The sequence below is a fragment of the Numida meleagris genome, chromosome 7, assembly GCF_002078875.1.
Source record: "Numida meleagris isolate 19003 breed g44 Domestic line chromosome 7, NumMel1.0, whole genome shotgun sequence".
NCBI classification, from domain to species: Eukaryota; Metazoa; Chordata; class Aves; order Galliformes; family Numididae; genus Numida; species Numida meleagris.
The window spans coordinates 14,420,840-14,442,637 of NC_034415.1; the positions used below are offsets into that span (position 1 = coordinate 14,420,840).

The 21,798-nt window shown below is 40.5% G+C and overlaps 1 protein-coding gene across 2 annotated transcripts in view; it reads left to right on the forward strand.

The window, feature by feature from the left end:
* Positions 1-21,798, forward strand: part of TGFBR3 (transforming growth factor beta receptor 3) — a 117,773-nt gene that overhangs the window by 35,326 nt on the left and 60,649 nt on the right. For both annotated transcript variants that reach the window (XM_021404089.1, XM_021404088.1), the window contains exon 3: positions 13,058-13,242. In XM_021404089.1, coding sequence (XP_021259764.1) covers positions 13,058-13,242 — 185 coding nt within the window. The remainder of the gene's footprint in view (positions 1-13,057; positions 13,243-21,798) is intronic.

Here is a 21,798-nt window from a genome sequence, read left to right on the forward strand (position 1 = left end):
AATATTCATTTACTAAAAGACTAAAACCATTCCCACTTCTGGTCTATTACTGTTACATCTAATATGATCTTTGCAATGTAACTGCAAGCTGTTTCCAGGAGCTTAAGGCAGGAAATGAGGAGGAAGAGAGGGACATGCTGAAAGGCGTTGTGGTTACCACTGAAGGAGGCGGCAACCCCAGCCTTGCTGTCTGTCTGAGACACTAACAGTGGGCTCGCAGGAAGGCTGGGTAGGGAAGCCATAGCAGCCTTGGGTCATGGCTGCAGCATTCTGCTGTCGCAAAGGGTGAGTTTTGTAATGCTGAGGAAAGTGCAAAACATCACTTCAGGAAAAGCTTTCATGCTCAAAACCAAAAGTCTCCTGTGTGCTTTTTAAAAGTGGAACAAACACCCTTATATGACTTAAGTTTGACTGCTGTCATTTCCACTATAATTTAATCAAAATATTAATGTTATAGCTTTGGAGAATATATATTCTATACCTTACCTATCCTTTGCATGAAGCCTGTTTAGTAATCAAGGCATGTGCTAAGCTGTGGTTAACTGTATTCTCATTTGAAATGCTTTAGTCAAAACTGCAAAGTGAAAATGCATGGGGGCTTCTGGAAGTGGTGTTGTGTGTTGCTTGTGCTGATCATGGACTGGGAGGAAAATGTATTTGCCCAGTCAGCAGATCTTGTAAAATAAACAATATCTCTTTCTAGGAAGGTCTTTTTTGCACTCAGTCTGTGGTTTTGTGGGTGCCTCCAAGTATATTGGCTTGGCTGCCTGCTGCCCAGAGGGGACAGGCCTTGCTGCACGTGGCCCAGGGTTGCAGGCCAGCCATCTGCCCTCAATGGGAGCCAGCCCATGTACTCCTCAAGCCTTCCTCCCTGCTGTTCAGTGCACTACAACCCAACGGAAACCTGCTTAGTCTCTTTATTGCTGGGTTAGCTTCCTTTAATATCAGTGAGTTGAATCAGCTCCTGGGGAAAGTGGGTCTGAGCATCAAAATGGGCATAAGGTAGCTGGGAAGTGTTGGTGGGAAGAAGAGATGGAGGGAATGAGACATGCTGGTTTTGGCTATGGTGAGATGTTGAGTGATTCATCATGTCTTGTAAACCTGTACTGTTAAGTTTCAGTGGTTTTGCCTTCCTCTACTGATCGCTGTATATGTACAGGTTTGTCAGATCTCCCATCTCATGAGTGACTTGCTCATTTGAGTCTGTCCCTGTCATCCTATGCAAATGGAGGAGCATCCTGTGTACGTGAGGCACAGGACCTTCCTCATTTATCTATACCTGGATGCCAAGCACAACATTTGCCACCCACCAGCCAGCTGTCCTGCGCCAGGGCCTGTGCTTCCCAGCCAAGCTCAGCTCATGCCGCTGCTCCAGTTTGCAGTGCCCAGCTGCTGCCGTGGCCTCTGGCTTCACCCTCTTATGCAGCCAAGCTGCTGTGCTTCTGCCCTCACCTATCCATGGGATGCGTGGTGTGAGGGATCCCATGTCCTGGGCACAAAGAAATGTTGCAATTTCTGGATTTCCACAGGCAGTTGTTTTTTTAGTGCCTGTCCTCTGACTTTTCACCTCGAGGAGAGATATAATAGAGTAGATTTTCGAATTTCAAGTACAAATTAGAAGTAGATATAGAAGATGACAATAACTGTACAGCACATGCAAGCACATGCCCTATTTTTTGTTACTAAAATTGTGTGAGGGTCATCCTTTAAGTGGATGTCTGAAGTTTGCTGTTCTGTGTGCTTTTGAATATACTAAGCCAAATCCCTGCTGTTTGCTGTCCTGAAGAGTTTTCATGGTTTTGCTGATCTGTGTGGGCCATCATGGCTGCAGTCAGCCAACACAGTTTGTGCTCACATGGTGAAAAAATGATGACTGTGGAGATTAGCATGCAGTGGTCAGAAGCATGGGTAAGAGCTATTGCCGTGGTAACTTTAAGGCAGTTTGTATTCTCTGCTTTAATAGTGCTTCTGTTTTAAACAGAAAAAGCAGCTGCAAGTTTCAGTAGGCCTTCCTTTTTTGTTTTTGCAATGGTTTGGTTGTCTTGAGGGTTAAAATCTTTTTGTATCTGACCTTGTCCCACAGCAGGAAATTGAATTTTGCTTTTGGTAATAAGTATTTAAAGTCCTATTTTAAAGATTCTAGCATGTGGACTTTGGAGTACAAGAGGAAAAAGAGCTTTCAAAGATGTTACCTGATACTATTCTTTATAAACATTGTCAGATGCCCGCAGAACTGTGTTAGCATAGAAGTTTACTATTTAGCTTAAGATAATTGGGTGTATGTGGGATTTATGGTACAATGTGTGCCTTTACCAAGAAGCTTGAAAGCTAAGGTAATAAGAGTTTTTTAATTATTTCAAACAAAAATGTCACAATGGGAGAGATTTTTGAGGAAAAACTGACATATGTGGAAACAAGATAAATGTTTCCAAGTGCCTAAGTTAGGTCTGTTGTTCACCATATTTCTAGAATGTGTCTGCATATATTTTTCTTTGCTCTAAGTTTTTCCTCAGCGCTGTTGTATCCTCCTCTTCAGGCACAGATCCTTGAACAATTCTAGGTACAGAGTCCTTCCTAATTAAAAACAAGCTGGAAAATGAAATCAATTGTCCAAATCTAAAAAGTGTAGCAGAGCGTATTCCATAACTGATTTATTTGCTGATCCTAACACAGAGGTTGAGCTGAGGAAGAGTACAGTTGCTCTTGTGCTTTTTATATTTCCCCTCCAATAGGAGAAAGATACTTAAAGTGTTTTGAGGAGAGGAGGATTTGTTTTCCTTAAGCTCATGACATGGATCAGTTTTCAAGGTTTGTGCAGTGAGACATTTAGTGATACTGAACACATCCTTTAAGGGTCAGCTGTAGGAATTCAGCCTTCAACTGAACTCACAATCTTGTTATTTTTAATTAGAAAAGGGCTGGTGCTCTAAGTTATGGAGCAGTCTTCCCCCAAGCCTGTGTGGTTTTTTTTATTTTTTTTTTCCTTCCCTTTGGCTTTTGCTGTTTCTGAGGCCCTTCTTTAATCTTTCCTGATATCCTTGAGATAGCTCTCATCAGCCATCAGATAAGGCTTTAGACATAATAAACTCCTTTTAGTGCATGGTATTGCCCCTTAGACAACCGATATAGTGCCATGCCTTTTTGGGCAAAGGAAAAGCTGCATATGTAGTTCTGAATTGAAGCTGATAGGAATGAAGTGTGTGACTACTTGGGTTTCTGAAAAACTATCACAAGATTTTTGAAGTCATTCTGATCAGAATTTAAAGAAGAAAACAAAACAAACAAACTGAAATCCTTCCTCACCTTCATAGCAAGTGAATACTGTTCTATAATCTTACTATTATTATGTATTTTGATACCTTTGTCTCTACCTATCGAAGCTACCTGCAAAGAGATATCAAATTATGTAGGTCACTGGTTCATCACAGAGAGGAATTTCTCTGCTCTTCTTCATGATTTAGTATCAAAGTAAGACCACAGCCCGTGGTAATGGCTTGAATTTTATTGTCAGTTTCTTGCATAATTCAGTATTTCTGTCTTGGTTTGAAAATCATTAGAACTTGTATCGGTGTTTTCAAGAGCATACAAAGAACTGAAGTATGTATAGAATCATAGAATTAGCTAGGTTGGAAAAGACCTACAAGATCATCCAGTCCAACCATCCATCTACCACCAATAACCCCACTAAACCATGTCTCTCAACACTATATCTAAACGTTTCTTGAACACCTCCAGGGACAGTGACCCAACCACCTCCCTGGGCAGCCCATTCCAGTGCCTGACCACTCTTTCAGAAAAGTAGTATTTCCTAATGTCCAGCCTGAATCTTCCCTGGTGCAAACTTGAGGCCATTCCCCCTCATCTTGTCACTGGTTACAAGAGAGAAGAGTCTGACCCCCAGCTCACGACAACCTCCCTTCAGGTAGTTATAGAGAGCAATAAGGTCTCCCCTGAGCCTCCTCTTCTCCAGACTGAACAATCCCAGCTCCCTCAGCTGCTCCTCATAAGGCCTGTGCTCCAGACCCCTCACCAGCTTCGTCGCCCTCTTCTGAACACGCTCCAGGGCCTCAATGTCTTTCTTGCAGTGAGGGGCCCAAAACTGGACACAGTACTCGAGGTGGGGCCTCACCAGGGCTGAGTACAGAGGGACAATGACTTCCCTACTCCTACTGGCAGCACTATTTCTGATACAAGCCAGGATGCTATCGACCTTCTTGGCCACCTGGGCACACTGCTGACTCATGCTCAGCCAAGCATCGACCAGTACTCCCAGGTCTGTTTCCTCCACACAACCTTCCAGCCACTCTGCCCCAAGCCTGTAGCATTGCCTGGGGTTGTTGTGGCCAAAGTGCAGGACCTGGCACTTGGTCTTGTTGAACCTCATCCCATTGGCTTCAGCCCAGAGATCCAGCCTGTCCAGATCTCTCTGTAGGGCCTTGCTACCCTTGCCATTTAAATAGGTAAGTTTTTGCTGAGAAAGAGAGACTCATAAGACTTGTTTTCTTGGGTAAGCAGAAACCGCTGAGGTCTGATCTAGGTTTTCTTGTGTGTTTGAGCATGGTATCTGATGATTCATGAATTCCTGTGTGGCTGATCGTGAAAGTAAGATTCTTTGTCTTGAAACTGACTTTATAAAGTCTGGAATTTCTCTATTATGTTTAATTTACTCATTTTCAGGAATACAATAACAATAGCAGTGTGAGTAAGGTGGTTTGAGGAGTTTCTATACGAATTTTTTAAAAAATATAATGGTTTTGAAACCTGTTTTTGCTCTAAGCAGGCATTTAGTCTTTATATGTGTTTTTCTTTTTTTTTTTTTTTTTCCCCCTTTTGGCTCCAATATGGAGCTCTAATGTAAACCAAGCCAAATGCTTCCTGTCATTGTCTGATTAAAAAAAAAAAAAGTGTACTTCCATTCATTGTTTCCATGCAACTTCCTATCCTTTATACAGTAAGAAGGGATAAATCTGTGACAATCTGTGGGCTATCTCTGGGGAAAGAGACTTTCACAACAACAAAACCTTACATGTTGTTTGGATTAATGAGCAAGGAATGCTAGAAATGGTTTTGTTTACTCATTTCTTCATCTTTTTATAATAATGGTTTTGGAGACAACTTGATTAATTAAAAGGGATAAAACTGAATGCTACATTTGATTCTTCCATTCAGGCTGTTAAGAAGTGATGTTTTCTTGCAGTTTAAGTTTTGTATCTCGATACAAATATTGATGGAATTCAGACTTCTCTGAAATACAGACATGTCTGAAGGGAAACCACGAGTCTGATCAATTTTTGCAGCTGTTGGGAAAAGGATAGGAGCTCCATGGGACCTGAGGTTTATGGGAGAGTATCACCTTTATTTGTATTTTAGACCCATTGCTGGAAACTTGCCTCTTTTCTGCTGCTTGAGGATAACTGGAGGAAAAACTCAGCAACCCTATCTGAAACAGTGCTGAATTACTTTGGTATGGAAAACGGAATATGTACTTCCAGGGTTTATTTAGATGAATGTCAACGCATTCATGCTGTTCTGTTTATACAGATTAAAAGATGCTCTTATGCTAGTGGTGTGTTTTTCAAATACTTGGGTGGGGAGATAAAAGAAAGGGAGAGCATGTGTGCATGAGTGCGTAAGCATTAAGCATGGAAAAATACTAGATAAGAGTTCCTGTAAGCAGAGTTTTGTGGCAAATCTCAAGAGAAGTTAGTGCTTTAACAGTACTTTTGGTCAGAATAAGTGCAGCAGAAGTTACATAAAATGCAGCTCTTTGATAAAGCGATACTTTACGTGTTGCAGTACATCTGCTTTGAAAGACTTCTTTGTTTTTTAGGTACAGATGTTTGTTTTCTAAGGTTATGTCTTATGCACTGGAATGTCTTAAAATTGTGCTTAGCAGATGTTAAACCAAATAGATTTTTCAATCTTTGCATTTTCTATTTAAGTAGCTTAATATGTCTTATTTAGACACCTGGAGTTTTATTTGGTAAGCAAGATACTGACTGCGACATCACCTAGCCTTGCCTTGCTTGTGCAGTTTTGCTTTATAAATTTAACTGTCATTTAAATTTTTCATAAAATGGATACTTTAGATAGTATTTAATATTTAGATATAATTCTACTTTCTTAAGTAGCAGTACATTACTACAAAAGTTGAGTTTGATTAGATAGTTAACTTCTCCAATTTAACGTGGATTAATTTTACATCCTGATAAGGACAAAATGATGTTAGGTGCTTATTTTTAAGAAGGTGGAAGGAAGTATTTATTGCTTACAAGATGCAGTTTGAATTTTTATGTCAGGGGAAAAAACGTGAGATCCATGCATGTAGCAAGTGAGGGTTGCTCACCTCTGGTGCAACAGAGGAGATGAGCCTCATGCTTTTACCAGTGGCTAGGATCAACAGGAATGGAGATTTTCCATTACATTCTCCAGAGAGGCATAAAAGAAGAAAAGCCAGCTGCTGGAGTGTGTACCAAACATAACTGCAACCCTAAAATGGTATGGGACCTGTCATCTGTTGATCTGAGTGACTCAGAATGGGCAGACAGAAGATGCTAGATAGACTTGTTACGCATAACAGAAATGTCTAGAAAGACTGCAGGGAAATCAAAGGATCAAAATACATTGCAGATAGAGTAATTTAATATGTTGATATATTGAAATGGCAAAATAGTTGGGCCATATGTGGAATGCATTGGGAGCAGAATTGGTGATAGTGAAATAGGAATTAACTCTGGAGTAGTAGTTGTGGATTAAGACCACATAGGGTGAAGTCCTGATTGCATGTAGATTTTACATTAGAAGTCAGTGTTAAGTTGGAATGTTATCTTCCAGAAGATAGGTTCTTTTTCCCTTGGAGGAAGAGGGAAAGAGCAAGAGTGCATGAAATGGAGTTACTAAAGATTAGCGGGCTTTGAGCATTGGAATGGGGGACCTCTGTTTTTGCACATGTTTTTAATATTGTTTCTACGTTTTAAACTCAGTCTACAACCAAATGTTGCCATCTGTATTGAATGTTTCTTAGGAATATACTTTTCTTCTCAGTTTAAGTTTTATAGCTCACTGATTTAAATAGATACATGTGGAGCCTGAGGTTTTTGGGAGCCTTTACTAACCCATTGACAATTCTTTTTTCTTTTGATTTTTTTTTACTTTCAAAAATGGCCACAATTTGTCCACAAGCCTTTCCCTTGTAATTTTAAACCTTTCCCATTTGCCCTTATAGTAATTCAATCAAAAGTAGTTCCACCATCAAAAATCCTTTTTTTTTTTTTTTTTCTGGCAAGAATCCAATACTAGATATGGCAGTAAAAAAAAAAAAGCTCCCTGAAAACTAAGGCTGTGAAGGAAGGCTTATCTAGCCTTGTGTACAACATCTATACTGTCTCTGTATTTTCAGTACAATGCCTCTATCTTTTTTTTTTTTTTTTTTAATGCTTTGGGCAACTGAGTGTCAAGGCTTTGTTGGATATTTAGCAAATGAGATAGTGATAAATGTGGCCACTTCCATGACCAGTTCTATAGATTCTCAGAGAGATATCACTTGTTGAGATGGGACTCTTGTTGGTACTTGTGTTGCAATTCTGTTAAACTTGCCAGCATTTAATTGTTTTTCAGTGTATTCTCCTAGCTCTACTGGAAGGTTTTGGGGTGAATGATGAGTCTTTCTAGTAGTTCCTCAGCCCTTAATGTGTATCTAATGGTGTGGAAACACAATGGCCTTGTACTCTCAAGAGAAGATATGAGGTTAAAGTTATATTTACATTTGTAGATTCTTGTTTGCCTCAATCCTTGTGTATTTTTTGTATCAATGCTACCTCAGTGAAGAATCCTTTATGAGAAAAAGGGTGTATAGGTGTTAACATTACTTCATGTAGAATAATGGCTCTTCAACTGTGTGGCCTTATCTTTCAGAAATGAGTGGTGAAGGTTTTAGGAAGAAATTCTTACTGAGCCTGCTTAGGTGCTCTGCAATGAATTTTAAGCTTTTCAGTTCCAGAGAAAATGACTTTTACTCCTCCTGTTTTTCAGAACCTTGCTGTTACTCAAAACTAGGTTTGAAGATCATGTCTCTTTCTTTCTGCCTTGTCCCAGTTGTCACTGTGACTAGTTAATAAGAAATGCCATTAAATTAACCTTCTCCAAAAGAGCTTCTGTGGAAGTCTGGCATTTTGGGCATACTGAAATCACTGCTCTGATAGCTAGCCTCCTCTAGGGCTTGCTTCTCAATGTTAAAGTGATGAATTCTAGCAGGATCTCCAGTAATTTATATTGCTTTTTACCTGACAGCACAGAGATCCCCGGTGTTTCTCAAGTCTGGATTTGGATTTTTTTTGTCTTTATTTATAATGACTAGATGTGTGTCATTGCCACATTCAAAAATTAATTAGGTTAAATCTGTTGTTCTACTGAAGAGTGTTATATCCCATTGGTGTGCCTTGCATCCTCTTGTGTGACGTATGGGAGCTACGCTAATGTGCTTTTGAACCCACAGCAGAAATTCATGTAATTTTCAGGAGCTGATCACACTTTTCAACTGACAATAATGCAGAAATCTCCATGGAAACATAACAGAAAGTACATTAACATTTACTATTCAAATAAAATCCATCATAGCTCTGAGCTAGTCTTAGGTTGTATCATCCCACTTTGCTACTGACTGTGTACTCCCCCACATTGTATTAACTCCCTTTTCTGCTACTTTCTTAGAACACATGTTACTCATTAGTAACATGGATGACATGAGAAACAATAATGTTGAAATTGTATTGAATACATTCCAGATGTTCGTATCAAACAAGGCTGAATCTGGGTTAAGATTTTCTTAAAAGTCTTCAATTCATTGGAAAATAATTAAACACTAAACAGTTCTCTAAAATTCTAAATTCACTGACATTTGGCATCATAAAACGCATTTGCAGTAATTAGTTCTTATAAAACTACCTAGCCTGCTTTCCTTCTTCAAAAGACTTTGCAGGCATTAAACAATTAATATACAATTCCTATAAGAGCCAGGATTTGCTAACTGAATACATTCATTGAATGAATACATGTCCAAATCAGTGATAGTGAAACAAAAGCCAAATGATGACTGTGCATTACATATTTATATTCTCAGTAGAAAAAGGAATGAATCCTAAAGGCTTGTAGCCATATAAACTGGTGAAATGTGGTTTCGTGTTAGCTTTCAGACACAAGCAGATATTGCAGAGGTGATAAACAGTTGTATTAGTGGCATCACAGAAAGGGCTTTCTGGTTTTGTTTTGTTTTGTTTTTCCTAGAGTTGTAAATACACACTTTGTAGTATTTAAACTACCTAGAAGTAAGTAGCTTTCTAGCAACAGAAGAGTGGTGTGGCAGGAGGATGAAAGGAAGATCAGCAGGAGTATGTGAGGAGCCAAGAAGAGTGACAGCAGTTAATTTGGAAAAAAGAGAGGTCTGGCGAGAGTGGCAGTGCTATCAAGTGGAACGAGACAAGACCTGCAGGTGCAGTAGGTAGTGCTGGAAGGAAATGTTACTGAGTGGTGAGCGGGTAGCTCAGGCAGCACTGGGGCACGTGAAATGTAAAAAGAGACTAAAATAAAGCATAAATGTAGGGAAGGTGGCAGAAGGAACTGGCTCATGTCATGTACAGACTGAGCGTCAGTGGACTTTGTGATACAGAGGCATTGCCAGCACATTTAAGCAAATATTCTTGAGTCTTGAGCTCCTAGGAAGCAGAGTGTGGACCTGGGACATTGCTACACAAACACCTATGCAAAACTTGGCAGAAATGCAACATCTGGTGTAAGCTCCTATTACTTACCCCACCATAAATTCCTGTATGTGGGTAATCTGATAGCGTTTATGGTTCGAATACAGTGGAGCTAGCCATCAGTAGCCATTCTGTTCAACTTTCAGGGACTGTATTTTGGTCACTAACTAGAACGGACTGAAAGCAACTCTGTCAGAAGAAATAACTCCCCTTTGCCCTGTCTCCTTCCCAAAAACATTGGTTTCTTACACAGAGTGGCTCAGAAGAACTCTGGTTTAAGGGAATGGTGTACAGAGCTGACAGAAGTCACAGTGAATCAAAGAGAAAACATTGACGCGTGCACATAGTGGCAGCGCTGGGAGTGTAGTTGCTCAAGGATGCAAAGGGGAAGGAAGGAGAACGTGCAAGAAGGGTAGGAGATCATTTTTGCGCCTGGAGATAGTGTGGCTGCTTTGTTGCAGTGATGGTGGGTAGTTCGCAGTGCTGGGCATGTGGCTTGTCTGCTGAGGAGGCCTGTTGTGTCAGCCACGCATTGAGGCCTGCCCTGTGCTGGCAGGCCCAGAGCCAACTCGTGTGCAGGAGTCATGCGGCCACACTCATGTGGCTGGGGACCTAGGGCAGCCAGCCTGGCAAGGACTGGAACGCCGCTCGGATGTACTGCCAGCGGGGTTACATGCGTTCTGCAGGATTTCTGGCCCACCTCCAGCTTGGATGGAGCGCAGGCAGTGTGGGCATGCCTCCATCTGCCTGTCATTGTGTAGATAAGCCCTGCTGCACGTGGTTATCCATGATGTGAACTGCTACTCCCTGTGAGTGTTTCCATTTTGCAAAGAGAGCAGCCTGCCATGGTGGAGCACTTGCCACAGGGAGGGTGGCAATTACAGAAAGCTCAGGGCTATGTAAATTCACACCTGCGCTTACTGGTCACTATCATCTTCATGTAGATGAGCCTTGCAGAAATGGGGAAAACTCCACAAAACCTCCTTTAATGTGGCAAATGTTTATCAAATAAAGACCAGCTGGAGGGGAGGGTTGGTATGTGTACTGCATGGAAACAGGTAGTCAGGAGGGGATCAAGTACTAGGCAGGAGGTATTAGCTCTTTCTCCTGAACTTTTGCTAAGAAAAGTGTATGTTTTTTGTCAGCAGCTCCATTTCCATCTGGTTCCAAGTCTCACAGCTTTTTTTTTTTCCCGTGCCAGACTTCCTAATCTCTCTGTCCTTTGCATAGAGGCTGCTATCTTACCCCATACTTCTATTCTTTCTTTTTTTGTGTGTGTGTTTATATTTGTGTAAATTTTCTCTTTCTCTGACTTTTTCTCTGTTACAGTAGAGGCATCTTTACAAACGTCAACTCCACTCTGGTCTGCAAGCAATGCAATTCAACACATGACTGCTCCTTGGCTCTCAGTTTGTTCCCTAGCCCAAGAAATGCACATATTTAGAAATACTTTTTTTGTGTGCAGATTGTATAATAACCTGCTCTGCTGCAGGACTTGCACATCAGTGGTTGGGCTAATTGATCTGCACCTGAACATAAGGAAAATGAGCCCTTGCTGCTGGTAATACTATTATTGCAAATTCTGAATGTTTCTTTAACTGTTACAAAGGGCAATAGTCTCATTTTTTTTTTTTCTTAAGCTGAGCGTCATTACTTGGACTGCTCTCATCTTACATGCATATTCTTAAAAAGGAGTAAAAAAAGAAACCTGTAATCCCCCACGCAGCCAGTCAGTGCTGATACCAAGCTCCTTATACAGAGAGCAGGAAGCTTGTTTATCTTCTGCACCCCAAGCACAAGCATGTGTAATTTATGCCTGGAGCACTGCCTTTAACAACTGCTCCCGCTCTTTGGGAGCTGGCAGGATATGTAGCATGCACCAGTGGGTCTCAGGAGCAGCCCCTTCTGCAGGACAAGGCATGCATAACCCAAGGCATTGCTGAATATCGCTGTTCTCAGTGGCCTTGCCTTTTCTAGAAAATGTCTGTTTTAAGATGGACTCTGACTTCAAATGGCCAGTTGCTAACTGTATCTTGAGTGTACTGTCTTTTTAACCAGCAAAGTGTAGGTCAATCCTAATATAACTAAAAGTGTGTGCACTCACGTCAAACGATCTCTAGTGCTAGCTGGATAGCTGGATGTAGGCTTCACAAAAACAGAAAGAGCTCTGCTATTTGATCATTTGAGGATTTTCTTTCACTGTGAACTTTCTATTACTGTTATTAATAATATATATGTTTTTAAAGAAACATTTTACTTTAATTGTAGTTGTATGCCAGCCAGAGAAATCAGGATTCTGCTTTATGGTCCTCCTTTATATGGTACAGCTCCTGAACTGACCAGTCTGTCTAATTCTTATCCAACTGACTCTGGTGCAAATTAGGGGTTAAGTCAATTGACGTTCTCCTGTGACCTCCTCAATCCAAAACATACTGTGTCTGTTACTGTCAGGAGTGGGTTTGAGCCATTTTGGAAAAGCAAGGCTGCTTTTCATAAATATTTGTCTTGCTTTAGTTTCCTGAGATATAGTTCAAATGTAAACTGCTCCGTATGTTTCAGCTTTTGCCTATCTTTCTGTATCACATCACACTGTCTCACGTACTGTATAAGAGTATGGCACTGCATCATGCTCTGGTGATTATTTAAAAGGGCGTACACTCTGTTTTGGACTAGATATCTGTTATCAGTGTAGATAATTGATGTCAGACACAAAATAGACTCAATAAACAAACATTTCATTTTATCATGTGATAAACGTCTGTTTTGTCCAATGTATTCGAACGATGTTCACCATAAATCAGCAGTGCTTCAAAAGCAACAAATGCAACTTGCCCAAATCCTTCCTAGTGGAATTACATTATACTAGAGATTAACTTTTCATTGTTATATATATATATAGTTGCATTTTTCAGTGTTTGGAGATAACAATGCTTGACATAAATAATTCATATCTAAGACTAACCAATTCCTCCCAACCACCCTGTTTTTTTTCTCCTTCAGGGTATTTTTGTTGTCCTTTTTTTTTTCCTCCCTTAATTTCCTTCCTGGTAAACACAACACTATCTTCAATTTTAAAGGATGTATTTTAAATTTAGACTTTCAGACAGAGAAATAAATTAACAATTTAGCAAATTCTGAAGAATATGCTAAATTAAAATTTGTTCGTAATGTGGATAATGAACACGATGTCTCTGTTTGTGTTCCCATTGGTTTTGTGACCAAATAGACTTTATTATTTGACAGATGTAATCTATGTATTGCTTTTTTTCTCAAAATGATGTGCATCTGTCTCTTCCCTGCAGGTCCTGTGCCAAGAAGTGAGTGTGTGCTGTCTCCTGTTAACAGCTCACACCCAGTCCATGCCTTACTGGAGAGTTTCACAGTTTTATCTGGCTGTGCAAGCCGAGGTACAACAGGCCTGCCACAAGAGGTGCACGTCCTCAATCTCAGAAATCCTGAGGAAGGTCTCGACCATCGTGAAAGAGAGGTAAAGGGGTCATTGCTTTTCTTCCAGATCCATGACTAAATGTGTCTGCAAATGGGATTGTTTGAAGTTTATTTTCTGAATTGTGAACATCTAGACTATACAAAGAAGCATGTGCAGTTTGCATTGATATTGTCCACATATGCTTTGCATGTCATAAGAGTAAACCACTTTCATACGCGGTCGTTCTCTCCATCACCTTTCACAACCACGAAGTATAGTTTAAAAAGTTGGTGGGGTGGGCAAAGGAAATAAGAAACAGATTGGGATCTACAAGAGGCCTTTACAGAATTGGCTGTCTTCAAAGCCAGATCATTTACCTAAATGTGTTGTAAATTAACATGAATACCTTTGGATCCTTGCCATGACCACTATAAACAAATATTGAAGTTCAGATTCTTTTAGCCCTGTAATACATCCTTACTGCTTCACTGAGTGGGGAATGCTGAGCAGACAGCAACTGTGGCTGACTATGATAGTTCTTAAGTACAGTCCAATTAGTTATTTATATACATTGCACTTGGAGAGACCGGCAAGAACTTCAGCTGCTCTGGAAGCAACAGCAGGAGAAGAAAATTTTTGATGTCAACTTCTGCAGTACTGTTGTTTACTATCAAAACCAAGTGCTGAAGTGAAAAGAAAACATTGCATGCCACAACAGCTGAGTTTCTTCGTTCATGTTCCTACAGTTATTACACGCACAAATTCTGAGCACGGTTTCCCGTGAGAGCAGCATGTGTGTACACAATTAGTACAATTAGTGATGAAAGAACAAAGATGATGTACCATCATATAGAAGCTTAGCAAAAGAGAGTCTAAATCTGTGCTGGAAGAGCTTGTAAGTGGAATCTTTTATAGTGTGTTTCAGGCAGATACTCTTGGCCACAGTCAGTCTTTCCTCTGAGTTCAATAGCAGCCTTGTTGGTTTTGTACTGTATTCAGCTCAATGTTCACCGTATGCATCTGTGGAACTTCAGCTGTTGTATATGTTCTCGGTATTTACACTGCTTGAAAGGTCTAGTGTATGATTTAAAAAAAAGGTATTGTTTTATTCAGTAGGCATCTCATTGGTTGCCCGTAATCAAAATTGTCAGATCTACTTCAGTTCAACTATCATAGAATGAACAGAAAAATAATATTGCTTTGTGAGTCTGAGAATGAGGAGCAGAGATTTTATTGTTGCTGTCTTAAAGTTAGTAAGGCACTGGGTTGTTAGTGAATGACTGTATCAACCTTTTTTTTCATGCAGCTCTTTGGGCATGAAAAACCATTTGAAGTTGAAATCTGTGCAAAGTAGTTTCTTATGGAAACTAAAAAGCCTTATGTAGTTCTGCTATGCATTTATCAGTGCCTCTCTTGTCACCCAGGAACTTTAAAATCTATTGGCAAGTTTTAGACAAATCTAGTCTGATGGGTAGGTCTCATAAGGTAATCACAAGTTCTGTTGAAAATACATGGAGTGCCCTCACTTGTAGGGACCTGGTGTAGTGTTAATTGTAACTTTTTAGTGACCAAAAGGTCCCTGAATGTGAGGTGAAATAGGCTACAGCTGGAGTTCACATCTCCTAGGGGGCCAGAATGAATCAACTGCAGGGCTTACATTTGCATGAAACTAAATGTTACCATTATTTGATACTGTTAGCATGAATTGTGTAGCAGTGCAGTTTCTGCACTTATGCACGCACAGCATGAACTGAGCTAGAGTCACATACACATGAGGCTGCGGGCTGTGCTAGTACTAATTGTCTTGACAGCATGATAGAAGATTTAAATATTTGGCTTTGCATAAAAATTAGTTATTGTCTAGCAGAAGGATACTGCATGTGCCTATTGTAATGTACTTGCGTTATGAAGGCAGTTGGCCCAAAGTGTCTATTCCATATACTTCTGTGGTATTCTGAAGTGATGGGCATAGAATATATTTCACAATTTGTAGCCCTTAGCCGCCTCCTTCCAGCTATTTTCCAGTTGCAGCCCTCAGAGATCACTGCTCAGAAAATGAACGGGAAGTTACAGCAGGGCTTGCTGGTGACAGTGTAGAGCAAGAGAGTGGACACAACTTGGAAAGATCAGATTTTACTTGTGGGATGAGAGTGTGAAAACAAAAAGCAAATATCTTCTCCATTATTGTACGAGTCAACTCTGAGTGCCCTTTTGTCTTGAAGTAGAATTTCCCATCACCTCGAGTTAAATTAATTTGATTTACCAGCTGAGGTTTTTCCTGTTGCCTGCAAATATTGATAGCAAAGGTAAAGGTATGTCATACAGTATAACTAATATACTCTAGCATAAAAATGGTATTTTTTTTGACAGTACTCTATCTAGAATCTGCAGCATCAAAATTATTTAAAATAAATCAGTCATTCATTCAGTGGTTGGTTGAAGTTCTGGTATCGTGGAGTGCCAGGTCTGAAAAGCTCACGTGAGGGCTTGCTTTAGGGGAGAAGGGGAGTCTGAGTTTTGTTTTGACCCTGCCCTGCGCTAGATGCTGCTAAATTACACATCTCTTACATCCTGGAAGGAGTGTAAATTTCCTAAAGCAAATTCTTTGGACAATTCATGCATTAAACATACTCGCGAAGTTATCCTGATTCTCTTGAATGTGCAACATACATGTTTAATTAATATAACTTGCTTGGCACTTGTGTACAATAGACGGACAACAAACATTCACAAACTTACATTTAGGAAGGGTGGCTGATGTAGGGGGAGGGTATGGTATAGGAATGTGTTCCCCTGTAACACGTGAAGACTTCTTTTTTTAATGATTAGTAAAGTTTAGCTGCTTTTTTCTTCCCTGGAAGCAGTAAAAAAAAAATAGCTAGACCAGAATTGTGTAGGATTACGTATTCTGAATTTTGCAAATCTAAATTGATAACTTAGCACTTTCAGGTTAAGGCTGACATCTAGTAAATATAAGGTCATACCATGAAATGCTGCAGTCATATCTCTGATCCCTAAGGAATTTATTTGTATTTTACTTTGTTAATCTTGGTTGATATGACATCTTGTTTGTTGAGACTGTCAAGACATTTTCTTCAAGAAAGAACCCCAAAAGTTTCAGTCTTTTTGAAGTATTTCTTAGAACTGTCTTTTATGGCACTTCATATTGGCTGTGCTTTATCATAGGAAATAGAATACAAGTGTAATAGCCACGAGTGTTTTTATTGAGCTTGGCATGAAAAATGCAAGCCTTCTTTGTTTATTTTATTTGATCTAATATTCCTGGGGAAGTGAGTGCATGTGTGCATTTCTGTACTGATCTGGGTCTCAGCTGAAAGCCAGAACTGCTGAACACTTAAAAGAATGCTCTCTGTGGCTTTTGGTGTCTTTACTGCTCAAGTTTCCCAGTTTTGAGAAGAACTTGCTTTCTCATGAGGCTACTCATTCTGAGAAAGAATTGTTGTTTGTGAAGGCAATTGTGTTTCTAGTGATTTGCGCCGAAAAACATGTATAGAAAAGATTTTGTTTTAAGATTAAAGTCACTTCTTAAATTTTATCAAGTCTTAAGTTAAAATGGGATTCTTTTTATTCTCTTAAGAATATCAGCTGACATCATTTTATTCAATGCCTGTTGAGTTTCCCTGAGCTGCTTCAGGCATCCAGTCACAACTGAAATAGTTAAAGGCAGAGCAGGGTAATGTAAAATTATTCTCATGTGGGTACTTAGGATTTGAATACATGTGACTACACGGAATCAGAATTCCTGGCAACAGATTCGCTATTGTTTTCTTGACATCCTCATCCTCAATAGCTTTAAGATGTTATGCCTGATACAGATGTTTAACATGTGTTATGTGAAATGAAGTCAGGAAAAGCAAGTAATCGTCTTTATTTTTATGATTGTGATTAACGCTTCTGAGGCTGTAATAACTCCAGTCTTTCTTCTCAGTGTTGTTTGACAACAAATTCATAATAAACTATTATTTTTCTTTGAGAACAAACCTGATATTAAAATGCGCATTGGTTCCTATGGAGCGAGCTAGTTATTGTAGTTGGGCACTTACTAGGGACATAGCTTCAGATTGCTGAGCTGGCCTGCCTAAAGGTATGAAATAATGTGCAAAATTGTTCAAGTCCAATACTGAAGTATTTTCTGAGAATTTGGAGAGTTGTAAAAATGGGACAGGAAGAGACACTGAAACAGTCACCTGATAACATTTCTCTACATCCTGACTTTTGCTGCGCATCCTGAATTCAGGATAGTTCTGTGTCGGAATGATTTTGTATTTTAGGACTTTGAAGATCCTGGATTATTTTGCTTAGATTTCTATGTATTTGTTCAATTCCCCCATGCATTTATTTGAACTACTTTCAGAATTTTATTTCAAAAGTTTTTCTCAACACACCTGTAGGAATACAGCTGTATTTTTGAGCTTTTTGTGCATTTACATATGCCAGTTGCTGCATTAGCCCTTGTCCATAACGTGTATGCACCTTAAATTAATGAACAACTGTGTGTCCAAGCTTTAAATGGTTTTAAATACTTTCAGATATGTTAGTGGATTACAGCAATGCTTGTCTTACTTGATACAATGCATGTGGAGACTGAATAAATGTGCCTTTGGTATTTTGTCACCTTTACAGCGGGAGTTATTCATTTGCTTCTTCATCTGCTCTGTGAGGTGATGATCTTGCAGAAAAGTGTATGCATGTTATAACCTGGTGGAATTCTATTGCCAACAGTATGACACTATTCCCAGAGTGGAAGTCTCTGCAGAAACAGCATTGCAGACATTATTTTGGCATTATAATTTCCATGCCAATTCTCTTAATTTCAGATGCTCAGATTGTTCCTTGTTCCCTTTTTCACACTTCCTCTTGGTTGTACTTTTTAACTTTCATTTCTCTCCCTGCATAATTTATAGATTGTGATTCCTTCTGTCCTTTGGGTTTTAGGTTTTATTTTTATGATTTTCAGAGCAAGGTTCGTTAGATTACTCAATAACTGTGTGCCATGGCTGTATTGGTGGATATATTTGTTTCATGCTCAGGCACCCAGAGATCTGGGGGCAACCTTGAGAAAGAGCTCTGATAAAGGGGGATCACTTTGAGTGTGATTAAAAATGCAGACTTGCTGCACTGGTGCCTTGAATTCTTGGCAACAACACAGGAAGGGAATCCAAGGTTTGTTATTTGGCAGTGTAGTTAGCAAAGTTTTTGTTACTCAGTCATTTCTTTTATTTCACTTTTTGCTTATTTCTTCCTCTAAAAATGCATTTTTTTGAAAAACAAGTTTTGATTCAGTGACAATCAGATGTCAGTTTGAGGTGTTTTAGACTTAGTGTCTCAGACACAGTAAAAATAAGATGAGCTTCTTTTTCTACAGTGCTTTTTAGTGCTGAGCTTTCAGCATCAGCATGACCAAATACTCTGAAATTGACCAAAAAGTTGAGCTGGTTTTATTTGAATTTTTGAAGTACTTGGCAGCATGGACTTAAAAACTTTCTGGCAACCTCTTCTTCCTAACTCCTAACTCGATTCTCATCTGTCCACTCCCAAATTGAAAGAACTGGTTTATCCTATGCACTACTGAAACTTGTACTGAATCAAAAGGCACAGATATAAAAAGGTTGTTTTACTCCTGTGAGATTAATCTAGACCACAGTTTCCACTGTTTCCATTAATGCTGTACCTGTGCACTGCTGTATCACTTGGCTATACAAATGTGATGTTTCTGGTAAGCTGATCAGAGTGTGTGGTACAGAATTCAGGCTGGGAAATACAGGGCATGTTGCTTGGTTTGCCATATGGTTTCCAACTGTCCTTTGCTCATTAGCTGTGGTACAGGGAAGCTACAGGGAAGCGTATGCTGCTGCATTTGGGCAGGTTTGGTGGCTCTGGTAGGCCAAAGGCCTTTGTTTTGAAGAAAAACACTTGCTCTTCTAGAAGAAACTTTCATAGATAAAAGCAAAGCACTGTGCCTGTGTTTCTGCAAAAGACTTCAGCACTGCAAGGGTATTTTGCTGAGTTTACCTCTCCACCTTCTGAACACCTTTGCTTGGTTGTGGTAATGAATATCTAACTATGACAGCAAACTTGCAAGTAGCAGTGCAAAGATATGCAGGGTTTTTGAAGCAGGCGTGGCATGAAGTACCTACAGTGAGATGGCCTGAGAGAGGAGTGGTGCTGCCCAGCCTGTCTGGGGATGAGGAAGAGGTGGAAGAAGAGATGTTCAGCTTCTTTGGGGAGGGAGAAGTCAGAGTTGAGACTTCAAATGAGAGGAACAGTAACTTGGAAGTAAAGCACCTCGTTTCAAATGTGAGAAGCTAAACCCTCAGAAGTCTACAGCAGGGGAGAAGTTTGGGGAGGGTCTGGGCTGAGCTCATTCAGCTTTGCAAGTCAACCATCAAGAGGGAGTGTTTCATGAAAGTGTCTGACACCTGGGGTCCTCTAGTTAGCCAGTTCAATACTGGGAGTTGACAGACCCCAGACTGATTTGGGAAGTGACTTTCGCCATTTGAGAAGCTCCTGCTCTGTGCCTCCTGGGATTGACTTAGTTTTACTGTGATGTGTATGCCAGACTGCTCACAGCAGCTTCCCCAGCTGTCAGGGTGTTAGTGAGGTTGTAGATCTTCCACTAGCAAAAGTGGTATTTGCTTTTTTACTACACATTTTTGTGGACCACCTTCGACATTGTAAGATCCTTCTCTAGGTCTGGGTTGTTGCATAATATTCAGGTTTTCTACAACTTTTGGCTTCAGTCTCACAAGTACAGGCCAGCTATCTTGTTACACTGAGGCCATCCAGATCAACAGGATCGCTTTCACCCTCTTACTGGGTGAAACTCCTTGTTCCTTGATGATCTGCGGCTCACAAAGTCATGGAGATCAGTGCTGCCAAGGGCTTCCCTTAACTCCTGACCTGACTCAATTTGCCTACACCCCATGTTTGTGTGCGTTTCAGCTTCCTGAACTCTCCATCATTGCTGCAGGTCAGCAAAGGCACCTCTTTTTGCCTAGTGCAGTAGGACTCTGGCTAAATATTCCTACCACTGTCCCTGCATGCTCTGCTTGTACACATGCTGACCTTGAAGATGGGTAGCAGTGATCAGTGCAAGGAAGATGGCTATTCAAGGAAACCTTTTGTTTGTTTGTTTGGACTTGCATTCTGAAACCTTGGTTTGTGCGTGTTGCAGTCAGGAAGGAGCAAGGATGTGAAGAGAGCAGCACAGGGCAGGAGCCAGGAGTGCTGTGAGGAGGTCCCAGCTGGTGGATGGGGAGGTGTGAGTGTGGTGGGTTCTCTGTGGCACTGGGCTGATGGAGCCAAGGATGGAGCTGCCAAAGCCCAAAGATACTGGTGGCAAGCTCCCCAGAGCTGTAGTTCAGTGCCTTTCTCAGGTGATGCCATGTCTGCCAAAGCTGCAGCTCCCATACAGCTGATACACTGCAGTGAAACAGATATCTTAACTGCCTTGATTAGTGGACACGACATTGCCGTATCTTTAAAAACGAAAGACACCTCGGCCTTCATTCAGGAAAGGCTCACAACTCTCTTCCTCCTCTTTTCTTTGTTAGCATGTGTACTTGCATAAAATCCAGCCTTTTTTAATGTGGCTTTTTTTTTTTTGTTTGCCCTGGCCTGCAGTCACTGTGGGTTGTTTTGAGTCAGCTCAGGAATTGCTGGTCACAGAGTTTGGCAATCATTTCATGCTCTGCCCACCAAAACTGCCAGAGGAAGTCCTGTGTCCACCAGAAGAGGTTGTTTGTGCAGAGCTGCTGTCCTGCAGGAGCACTGCCTGGTGCCTGACTACTCTTAAAGAGACAACGGTGACTTCACAGAACTTGGAAAGTGCTGTGCAAACCCATGGCGTTTTCTGATTTAAGAAATAGGATTGTTTTCTGTGCACAGAAAATGAGACCTATTCTGTTTCATAGAGCTGCTTGGAACGGTGTGAAGTAATGCCAAGGCACACCTCAAGAGGCTAAAGTGTTCAAAGGAAAAAAGAATGACTTTTCTGATTGCTTGGAGTTTCAGTTTTGCTGACTGTTTTTAAAATGGCCTGTTAGAAGCTGGAAGTTGGACCGTCTTACTGACACTTATTTTCCTCTGCTGCATGCACCCACAGATGCTGCTTTGCTGTTATGGGATTGTAGAGAGAACTGGACAGCTGCCCCAGCCTTTACTACAGGGTTTACCATTCTTTCTTCCTCTCCACTTCTCACATGCGTGTAAGCACGTTGTGCACATGCATGCGTGTGTTCTTTCAGGCAGATGCATGTGCTGTGATTTTGATTATAAACTGTGATCCAAATTCTTGATCTCTAGTTCTCTCCTTAAAACTTCTTTCTATTTGGCGTGGCTCGGAGTATTTGTCTATAGTTACTTTACCAAGAAAAGATAGTTATGGAAGTGATGGCATTTCCAGAAATCCATTTGTATCTTAAACTTGATGGGCAGGCTCTAGTCTGTCTTTGGGCTTGTGTGTGTGTGAGAGAGATGTTGAAGCAGCACTTGCCATGAGTGGCTGTGTTTATGTTGTTCTCTGGTCTGTCTGTTTGATGCTGAAGTTGGAATTGATGGAGTTGCTCTCCAGTTGTTCCCAGCAGCAGGGAAAAT